At 45.6% G+C, this 11,685-nt stretch overlaps 1 protein-coding gene across 1 annotated transcript in view; it reads right to left on the reverse strand.

Moving 5' to 3' along the window:
* svep1 (sushi, von Willebrand factor type A, EGF and pentraxin domain containing 1) overlaps positions 1-11,685 on the reverse strand; it is a 143,421-nt gene that overhangs the window by 69,428 nt on the left and 62,308 nt on the right. The window contains exons 4-5 of the mRNA XM_024011308.2: positions 2,024-2,182; positions 1,262-1,441 (exon numbers count right to left, since the gene is read on the reverse strand). Coding sequence (XP_023867076.2) covers positions 1,262-1,441; positions 2,024-2,182 — 339 coding nt within the window. The remainder of the gene's footprint in view (positions 1-1,261; positions 1,442-2,023; positions 2,183-11,685) is intronic.

Below are 11,685 nucleotides of genomic sequence, written 5' to 3' on the forward strand. Positions count from 1 at the left end.
TACAGCAGGACCCCACTAAAGCAAACATATCGGTACAGCAGACACATATCGGTTACAGCAGACACATATCGTGTATAGCAACACAACGCGTATAGCAGACACATATCGGTACAGCAGACACATATCGGTACAGCAGACACATATCGGTACAGCAGACACATATTCGGTTATAGCAGACACATATCGGTATAGCAGACATATATCGGCATATAGCAGACACATATAGGTTAGCAGACACATATCGGTATAGCAGACACATATCGGTATGCAGACATATATCGTATAGCAGATACATATTGGTATAGCAGACACATATCGGTATGCAGACACATATCGGTATAGCAGACACATATTAACGGTTACAGCAGACACATATCGGTACAGAGACACATATCGTATAGCAGACACATATCAGTACAGCAGACACATATCGGTACAGCAGACACATATCGGTACAGCAGATACATATCGGTATAGCAGACACATATCGGTACAGCAGACACATATCGGTATAGCAGATACATATCGGTACAGCAGACACATATCGTATCAGCAGACACATATCGGTACAGCAGACACATATCGTACAGCAGACACATATTCGGTATAGCAGCACAATCGGATAGCAGACACATATCGGTACAGCAGACACATATGGTATAGCAGACACATATCGGTACAGCAGACACATATCGGTATTAGCAGACACATATCGGTACAGCAGACACATATCGGTATTAGCAGATACATATCGGTACAGCAGACACATATCGGTACAGCAGATACATATCGGTATAGCAGACCATATCGTATAGCAGACACATATCGGTATAGCAGACACATATTGGGACAGAAGGAAATATTGGGTGTGTACGTGTGTGCATGCATTAAGTTACTGCGTGTGTTTGTGTGTGTGTGTGTGTGTGTGTGTGTGTATGTGTGTGTGTGTGTTGTTGTGTGTGTGTGTGTGTGGTGTGTGTGTTGTGTGTGTGTGTGTGTGTGTGTGTGTGTGTGTGTGGTGTGTGTGTGTGGTGTTGTGTGTGTGTGTGTGTGTGTGTGCATACTTCGTTACTGTGTATGTGTCTTGTGTCTGTGTTCTATTTAGGGTTGCAACGTTTCAGAAACTTTCACTAAATTGCCTGATTTTCCAGAAATCCTGGTTGAAGGATACTGGATTTCCTGCTTATTTCTTCCTGATTCCAGGAATGCTCCTACTGGGATTTCGAGAGAACCAGGGAATTGATTGATACGACCCTCTCACCTCTGCAGCTGGGCGGAGAGCCTGACCATGTCCCGTTTGGCTGGCACAGTCGGATGCCACTACCCTGTCGATCGTAGCCAGGCTGGCATCGCACCCCGCAGGCCGCATTGAACTGGTTATTACACACATTGTGGATGAAGAAACCATTCCCTGGAGGAGACAGCTCCGGGCAGTACACCTCTGGGGATGGAGAGGARGGAGAGATGGAGGGGAAGAGAAAAGGGTCAAAAGTGAAAAACATTCGATGAGATAAGATTCACTCACTGCACTGACAAATTTAGATCGACTCTGGTCAAAAGTAGTGCACTATGTAGATTGTAGGGGATAGGGTGCTATTTGGGAAGTGACCTCTCTCAGCTGCAGGAAGAGGGGAAAGACTGACACAGCACGCTGTTGACACATTCTTAGGGGTCGGTTGTAACTACTGTACGCACTTCAAGAAGCATACTAAGTGTGTTTGAGGGTGAACATGTGTGTTTATACAGTACATGTGTGCCGGTTTCCCAGATGCAGATTAAGCCTAATTCTGGACTAAAAAGCTATTAGAGCATTCTCCATTGAATATGCTTTTTAGTCCAGAACTAGGCCTACTTTGTGTCTGGGAAATCTGCCTTGTGTTTCTGACTAATTAAGGCTGCGTCCCAAATGGCACTCCATCCCCCCCATAGGGCCTCTGGTTAAAAGTAGCACTCTAAAGGGAATAGGGTGCCATTTMGGARGCAGCATAAGTGTGTGTAGCATGGACAGTCTGTACAGCGTTACCTTCGCAGGTCTTCCCTCGGGACCTGTAACCCTGCTTGCAGACACAGTCGCTGGGTGCTGTGCTGCCGGGTTGGGAGGTGTGGTGCTGGTCAGGACACAGCAGGCAGGTACTCAGGCCTCCTGGAGTGCCCTCCGGTTTGTAGGTTCCAGGTGGGCACGCTGTAAAGAGGAGACAGAGACAAAACACTTGGTGATAGACTAAACACACCTAGAAAAGTGATGAGTTGCATGTCAAAGGACTGATCACACACACGTAAACACTGTATACATACGCAAACACAAAAATCTATCCATGAGCAAATGTCGAGATCTCTGAGCTGTATTATAGTCCTGTTGACTTAGCAGTTCTGCTTTGTGTTAGAAGCATCTGAGGCTGATCAGCCAAGTCAGGAAGCTGTCTGGTTATTGAGCTAGTGAGCTTGTTTTCAAACATTCCTCCATCTATAGATGTAGGATCTTAATTTGATCACCCTGTTGCAGAATACATGTTTTACTGCATTTGATGTTTAAAAAGGCTTCTGAAGTTGGTAATTTCCACTTTGAAATTTCCGACTTGATTTTCCCTTACAAAAAATATATCAACCCCTACAAAAATGGCCATTAATTACAATCCACATAATAATTCACATTTCCAGTTGGTGCAGGATTATATTCCTGCTGTAGCAAACTGGTTCAAATTAAGATACTACATCTGTACTGTACACAATAAATCATCCTCACAGAAAAGGACGGCCATCTCAATGCATCCCTTGTGTTACAGACCAGTTAACTCTTCATAAAGTAAGTCAATTGATCAGACTAAGAGAAACAATCGTGATCTCTCACTGTAATGGAATGGGCTACTTTCTATACTCAATCAACACTAATCAAACCAATGGCACACTGCATGGATTTAACAATAACATTTTGCTATATACAGTGCCTTCGGAAAGTATTCAGACCCCTTGACTTTTTCCACATTTTGGTACAGTAGGTTACATTTTGGTAGCCTTATTCAAAAATTGTTAAATAGTTTTTTTCCCCTCATCAATCTACACACAACACCCCATAACAACAAAGCAAAAACAGGATTTTAGAAATGTTTGCTAATTTATTAAAAATAAATCAACTGTGGCCTCCCGAGTGGTACAGTGGTCTAAGACACTGCATCTCAGTGCTAGCCGTGCCACTAGAGATCCTGGTTTGAGTCCAAGCTCTGTCGCAGCCGGCCGCGACCAGAAAACCAATGGGGCGGCGCACAATTGGCCCAGCGTCGTCGCTCAAGCGACTCCTGTGGCGGGCCGGGTGCATGCATGCTGACACGGTCGCCAGGTGTACAGTGTTTCCATCCGACACCTTGGTGTTACTGGCATCCGGGTTAAGCGGGCATTGTGTCAAGAAGCACTGTGGCTTGGCTGGGTCATGTTTCGGAGGACGCATAGCAACTGACCTTCGCCTCTCTCCGTATGGGAATAGCACCAATAGGACAAGACTGTAACTACCAATTAGATACCAGGAAATTGGGGAAAAAAAGGGTGTATAAAAAATATATAAACTGAAATATCACATTTACATAAGCATTCAGAGCCTTTATTCAGTACTTTGTTGAAGCACCTTTGGCAGCGATTACAGCCTCGAGTCTTCTTTGGTATGACACTACAAGCTTGCCACACCTGTATTTGGGGAGTTTCTCCCATTGTTCTCTGCAGATCCTCTCAAGCTCTGTCAGGTTGGATGGGGAGCGTTGCTGCACAGCTATTTTCAGGTCTCTCCAGAGATGTTCGATCGGGTTTAAGTCCGGGCTCTGGCTGGGCTACTCAAGGACATTCAGAGACTTGTCCAGAAGTCAATCATGTTTAAAAAAAAATATATATATATAGGCTAGTTGAGAACAACTTCTCATTTACAACTGCAACCTGGCCAAGATAAAGCAAAGCAGTGTGACACAAACAACACAGTTACACATGGGATAAACAAACGTACAGTCAATAACACAATAGAAAAATCTATATACAGTGTGTGCAATTGTAATAAGATTAGGGAGGTAAGGCAATAAATAGGSCATAGTGGCGAAATAATTACAATTCATTAATTAAACACTGGAGTGATAGATGTGCAGAAGATGAATGTGCAAGTAGAGATACTGGGGTGCAAAAGAGCAACAACAAAAAATATCTATATGGGGATGAGGTAGTTGGGTGGGCTATTTACAGATGGGCTGTGTACAGGTGCAATGATCGGTAAGCTGCTCTGACAGCTGATTCTTAAAGTTAGTGAGSGAGATATAAGACTCCAGCTTCAGTGATTTTTGCAATTCGTTCCAGTCATTGGTAGCAGCGAACTGGAAGGAAAGGCAGCCAAAGGAGGAGTTGGCTTTGGGGATGACCAGTGAAATATACCTGCTGGAGTGCGTGATACGGGTGGGTGCTGCTATGGTGACCAGTGAGCTGAGATAAGGCGGGGCTTTACCTAGCAAAGACTTATAGATGACCTGGAGCCAGTGGGTTTMGCGACAAATATGAAGCGAGGGCCAGCCAACGAGAGCATACAGGTCGCAGTGGTGGGTAGTATATGGMGCTTGGTGACAAAACGCATGGCACTGTGATAGACTACATCCAATTTGCTGAGTAGAGTGTTGGAGTCTATTTTGTAAATGACATCGCCAAAGTCAAGGATCGGTAGGATAGTCAGTTTTACGAGGGTATGTTTGGCAGAATGAGTGAAYGATGCTTTGTTGCGAAATAGGAAGTRGATTCTAGATTTAATTTTGGATTGGAGATGCTTAATGTGAGTCTGGAAGGAGAGTTTACAGTCTAACCAGACACCTAGGTATTTGTAGTTGTTCACATATTCTAGGTCAGAACCGTCCAGAGTAGTGATGCTAGACGGGCGGGCGAGTGCGGGCAGAAATCGGTTGAAGAGCATGCATTTAGTTTTACTTGCCTTTAAGAGCAGTTGGAGGCCACAGAAGGTGAGTTGTATGGCATTGAAGCTCCTCTGGAGGTTTGTTAACACAGTGTCCAAAGAAGGGCCAGAAGTATACAGAATGGTGTCGTCTGCGTAGAGGTGGATCAGAGACTCACCAGCAGCAAGAGCGACATAATTGATGTATACAGAGAAGAGAGTCGGCCCAAGAATTGAACCCTGTGGCACCCCCATAGAGACAACCAGAGGTCCGGACAACCGGCCCTCTGATTTGACAAACTGAACTCTAATCTGAAGTAGTTGGTGAACCAGGCGAGGCAGTGCATTTGAAAACCAAGGCTGTAGAGTCTGCCAATAAGAATGCGGTGATTGACAGAGTCGAAGCCTTGGCCAGGTCGATGTGTTGTCTTGGCTGTGTGCTTAGGGTCGAGGTCCTATTGGAAGGTGAACATTCGCCCCAGTCTTGGGTCCTGAGTGCTTTAGAGTAGGTTTTCATCAAAGATTTCTCTGTACTTTGCTCCGTTCATCTTTCCCTCGATCCTGACTAGTCTTCCAGTCCCTGCCGCTGAAAAACATCCCCACAGCATGATGCTGCCAACCACCACTGATTCACTGTAGGATGGTGCCAGGATGGTGCCAGGTTCCTCTTGGCATTCAGGCCAAAGTGTTCCAATCTTGGTTTTATCAGATCAGAGAATCTTGTTTCTCATGGTCTGAGAGTCTTTAGGTGCCTTTTGGCAAACTCCAAAGCAGGCTGTCATTTGCCTTTTACTGAGGAGTGGCATTTCCGTCTGGCCACTCTACCATAAAGGCCTGATTGGTGGAGTGCTGCAGAGATGGTTGTCCTTCTGGAAGGTCCTCACATCTTCACAGAGGAACTCTGGAGCTCTGTCAGAATGACCATCGGGTTCTTGGTCACCTCCCTGACCAAGACCCTTCTCCCCCGATTGCTCAGTTTGGCCGGGCGGCCAGCTCTAGGAAGAGTCTTGGTGGTTCCAAACTTCTTCCATTTAATAATGATGGAGGGCACTGTGTTCTTTGGGACCTTCGATGCTGCAGAAATTTGTGCCTCGACACAATCCTGTCTCGGAGCTCTACGGACAATTCCTTTGACCTCATGGCTTGGTAAAAAAACAAACAAAGATTTAACCTTTATTTAACTAGGCAAGTCAGTCAAGAACAAATTCTTATTTATAATGACGGCCTACACCGGCCAAACCCGGACGACGCTGGGCCAATTGTGCGCCGCCCTATGGGACTCCCAATCAAGGCCAGTTGTGATACATTCTGGATTCGAACCAGGGTGTCTGTAGTGACTGAGATGCAGTGCCTTAGATCACTGTGCCATGCACTGTCATGCACTGTCAAGTGTCAACTGTGGGACATTATAGACAGGTGTGTGCTTTTCCAAAAAATGTCCAATCAATTGAGTTTACCACAAGTGGACTCCAATCAAGTTGTAGAAACATCTCATGGATGATCAATGGAAACAGGATGCACCTGAGCTCAATTTCGAGTCTCATGGCAAAAGGTCTGAATACTTATGTAAATAAGGTTTTTTATTTGTAATACATTTTCAAAAATGTCTAAATCTGGTTTTCTATTTGTCATTGTGGGGTATTGTGTGTAGATTGCTGAGGATTATATTTAAATATATATATATATTTTAGAATAAGGCTGTAACGTAACAAAATGTGGAAAAAGTCATGGGATCTGAACACTTTCCGACCGAAGGCACTGTATACAGTACACAGTTATCAAGAGAGCTAGACTGTCTAGGTAGACTGTCTAAGTCTAGGTATGGGCAAATGACAGAAAACACTGAGGTAGCTTGTAACCAGAAAATACAGTACAGTGAGTGTTATAAAGAATCCACGGTGTTGATCTGACTATGTGGTGTTAAAAAGTAAATAACTCCCCAACACTCAGCAGGAGGTGTGACTTTCCAGGGTTCTTTTAGTGCCAAGATACCAGCAGCTGCAGTGTGTCTCTCTCTCTCTCTCTCTCTCTCTCTCTCTGTTTGTTTCTCTCCTCCACACTTTCTTTCCCTTTCCCTCCCCCTCTCTCATTCTCTCTCTTTGTCTCCCATCTTTCTCTCCCTCCCCCTCTTTCTCCCTCTCTCTCTCTCCCAATCTCTCTCTCTCTCTCTTATGCCCTGGTGTTAGGCCCTGGGCATCGCCCGGGAATGGATCCTCCATGCCAACACACACTCATTCCCCACCTAAACACACCAGCGTCAGCCAAGTGCCATTAACCAGTCGCCCGATCAGCAGCCGGGCACAGCCTGGAACAACCCCCTCGCTCTCACCCACATCAAATGTGTGGACTATGTGGTTAACTAACTGCTCTGCTGCTATTGGATCTGTGTGTGTGTGTGTGTGTGTGTGTGTGTGTGTGTGTGTGTGGTGTGTGTGTGGTGTGTGTGTGTGTGTGTGTGTGTGTGTGTGTGTGTGTGTGTGTGTGTGTGTGTGTGTGTGTGTGTGTGTGTGTGTGTGTGTGTGTGTGTGTGTGTGTGTGTGTGTGTGTGTGTGTGTGTGTGTGTGTGTGTGTGTTGTGTGTGTGTGTGTGTGTGATAACTGAAGTAGCCCATACACACTCCATGATATCCACCTTCTTTGAAATCAGAGGTCAGACAGGCCTTACATAAGCAAGCAGCAGAATGTCTGAATGTCTTCTCATCGTTCACTTTGAGGCTCCTGGAACCCCTTTTACAGCCTTCATTTACTTTTACAGCCTTCATTTAAAGTTTACAGGAAGCCCAGTTATTTATATGTGTATAATATTTCACTTGTAGTGAAACAGTGGAAATACTGTTTTAAAGTTTATTTTTAATTCCTGGACTGGAAACTTGGTCTGGACTGGCTGGTCGGCTGGCTCAGGGGGGCACTGGGGTTAGTAACAGACTTGGGCTCGTATTCATACAGCATCTTAACGCAGGAGAGCTAATCTAGGATCTGTTAAATTATGAAGAACAGACAGAAGGACCTGATCTTAGATCAGCACTCCAACTCTGAGACGCTTTGTGGATTTGGGCCCTGGAATCATCTCTACAGGGCGAGAGTTCAGAGGAACCAGACCTGCTTCTCACTGAGACACACACTGTGTACTGGGAGCGAGGGAGAGGGAGGGAAAGAGGAGGGATGGATAGAGAAGGAGGGATGGATAGAGAAGGAGGGAGGGATAGAGAAGGAGGGAGGGATAGAGAAGGAGGGATGGATAGAGAAGGAGGGATGGATAGAGAAGGAGGGAGGGATAGAGAAGGAGGGATGGATAGAGAAGGAGGGATGGACAGAGGGAGAAGAAGAATGAGAGAAAAGTAGACTAATAACTCTGAGAACATCGAAATGAACGACGGTGTTGGAAAGAGAATGTTGTGAACTTCCTAAATGTGTAGCAGCAAAGCGTACCAGTGATACACGATCCTATGTGTGTATCGGATGAACTGAATGGGTCTCCGTCCTTTCATGAGTTATGTCCATAAATACCATGATCTGACCTTAGCCAAGAAGACCAACTGATAGTGGATTTGAGACTGGGAAAGACTGACGAAAACCCTAAAAGTATATCAATAGCAAGAACCATGCAACACATCTGCTTCAGGCTGCAATGACCCACAAAGAGAGTGCTTTACATCTCCAAGTGACAAATTCACTGTCTGACTCCTATCTATATCCATCATTTGGGCAGGAAGTGGGCCCTCACGGGTCCAGTCAAGATGATCTGTACATCGGAGAGAGTGCGCCCAGGCCCAGGCTAAAATACCCTCACGGAGTGGAGCAGAATGGACCAACACCAGGGACTAATTGAAGTAGAAAACGATGTGGAGCAGGAGAAGGAGAGCCGCTGCTCTACTAGCCAGCTGCGTGTCACATAACTCCTGGGTAATGAGCTTCAAACCCTCTTCCTCCCGGAAACCCCAGAATGGATGAGGAGGAAGACAATTACAGAGTGAGTCCCTCTCTTTCTCAGGGTCTGTGACCTCGCTCTCTCRGCTGCCTGAAATAAAGCACGCTCACTAAATCAGTTTGGTCAGGCTGAGTGAGAGAGAGTGTTGTGTGTGTTTAACCCTGATGGAGATGAGGATTCAGATGATAGTATTAGTTGAAAGCTCAGAGCTTTGCTGTCATACTTCAGCCTACCATTTAAACGTCTGAAACCCGAATGATATCCCCACAGAAYGAGGAAAGGGCATAGGTTTCGGGGTCAATGTTAATGAAAATGTGTGCGAGACGTCAATCCTCAAGCGCACGGGGACACGGTGGTAAGATGCAGCTTTGGCCAAAGATGTCGGCAGGACTTACAGTAATTGTCCATCACTTTTAGCACAGTAACATACAGTACCAGACAGCTTCGTCTCCCTCATTTCTTCCTCATAAAACGACGAAGTGAGTCATTTCGACTGGCTCGTGAACCAACCACAGGAGCCAAAGAGGTCTCTAAAGGAGCCAAAGAGGTCTCTAAAGGAGCCAAAGAAGTCGCTATCACACGAAAATCTTCTTTATCTCTGGAGACCGTCGCGAGCCTGTCTTCGATTAGTGGGATCGAAACAGACAAACGGAAACCCTGAAAGTGAATCCAGAAGAATACCCAGCACATCTGCACATCTCTGTTCCCACACGACAGACAGAATCATTTCTATCTCTGACTGACAGATTCGCTGAGTCTAACAAATCCCCCCCCAGCGAAAAGCCCACTAGTGCTTTCCCATAGACTGTTGGTTCATCTTTCTCTTCCCATGTGGGGAACAAAAGGGGAACATACTGCATAAATCATTTTGTTTGTTCTCTGAAAATTGCCATAGCTATCCTTTTAAGTCCGGATAAAATAGGAAACCTATCTTAAGCTTKATCTCTACTGTACTGATGTGCAGATGCAATCCCTGTGGTCCTCCTTTGTAAATGGGTGTACGCTGTAGCCTAAAGCCTACTGCACGCCTGTTCTCTTCTAAAGGCTAACAATTGAGACAGACCAAGTCAAACACACATCTGAACGGTCTCTAACTCTGGACCGCAGACACACCACTTGTGGCCAGACAAGGCCTCTTGTTGTGATTCTGTCGGATGTTTTTTTATTTATTTTAATCCCTGTGTTCTTAAACGAGAAAACAACGTTCACATGCAAGGACACTTTCTATTCTTAACAATAACATGACTTCACATGCGTGTTTAAGACCGCAAACCGACACTGAAAATGTCCAGTTAGCCGGAGGTTAAAACTTAAAACATAAATTCACAAAGACCAAGCTACTGTAGCTACATGATAATATATTATACACCTCAATGTGACATATTGTCTCGAGGTCACCAGAGGAGTTCATATCAAAAAAGGCAACTGATACCGTGGACAGATTTAGTTTGAGTATCCAGCACTCCTAGGGTCATAGGGCACATTAACACATAACACACACACACACACACACACACACACAACCACACACACACACACACACCACACACACACACACACACACACCAACACACACACACACCACACACACACACACACACACACACACACAACACACACACACACACACACACACACACAATCGCCTGATTAACCTCTGTCATCTTTTTCAGTCACCCTTAAGTTATTAACCGTAACACCTGTGGCCTTCCACCACCGGTTTCCATGACAACAGCACACACGCACAGCATTCCCTAATCATACAAAGGTCTTGTGGAATTCCGAGGCTATAGCCTAAGTCCCAGAAAACCATAGAGCTGTAACGAATCACTGATATGAGGACTGGTGTCCAGCTGCCCAGATGTCTGAGGGGGGGATACAGCGGCCCATCTGGCKAGGAACAGAGCATCGGTCTGGGGGGAGACTCTCATGGAAAAKCCCCTCCCCAGATCTCTCTCTGGATCGTCCAACGTCTGTCTTTCCTTCCCTGTTTAGCTGCTTACTGCATCTCATCCCCATAGAAATCTGAGTTTACCCAAATTGCTACATACCTCTGGTGGATTTTCTTGCACATTATGGTTGCGTCCCAAATAGAACCCTATTCCATATGTAGTGCACTACCTTCGYCCAGGGCTTTGGAGATGCAGACTATACACACAAAAAAAAAAAGATGCTATCTAGAACCTGAAAGGGTTCTGCGGCTGTCCCTATAGGAGAGCCCTTTGATGAACCCTTTTTGGTTACAGGAGGAACCTTTCTGGTTCCAGGTAGAACCCTTTTGGAAAACCCCTTTTTTGTTTCCAGCTTCGAAGAAGCCAAGTTAGTCCAAGAAAACAAAGCAAACACCCACCAAAATAACAGCAATAAAATAATCACTCACTCACTCACTCACTCACTCACTCACTCACTCACTCACTCGCTCACTCACACAGTAGCTATAATGACAGGTTTACCTGTGATCCATACGTTTGCTTGAGGAAGGATTTGAACATATTGTTCCTGGACCTTGGCGTTCCTCAGCAGCATGGTAAACACAAGGCTCGAATTACGCTCCTCCACTCCTCCACTACACACCTCTTACACTCCCTCTCCCCTTCATGGAGGAAGGAGAGAGAGAGTGTAAGAGGCCTGTAAAGGAGAGAAGGAGTGTAAGAGGTGTGGAGTGTAGGAGCGTAATTTGAGCCATGTGTTTACCAAGTCGCTGAGGAACAGGAACAACCCTCTCTCTCTCTCTCTCTCTCTCTCTCTCTCTCTCTCTCTCTCTCTCTCTCTTCTCTCATTCGTCTTCTCTCTCTTCCTCTCTTCTCTCATCCTCTCGTCTCTCTCCTCTCTCTGTCTCTCCCTTCTCTCTC

The sequence above is a fragment of the Salvelinus sp. IW2-2015 genome, linkage group LG3 (genome assembly GCF_002910315.2).
Source record: "Salvelinus sp. IW2-2015 linkage group LG3, ASM291031v2, whole genome shotgun sequence".
NCBI classification, from domain to species: Eukaryota; Metazoa; Chordata; class Actinopteri; order Salmoniformes; family Salmonidae; genus Salvelinus; species Salvelinus sp. IW2-2015.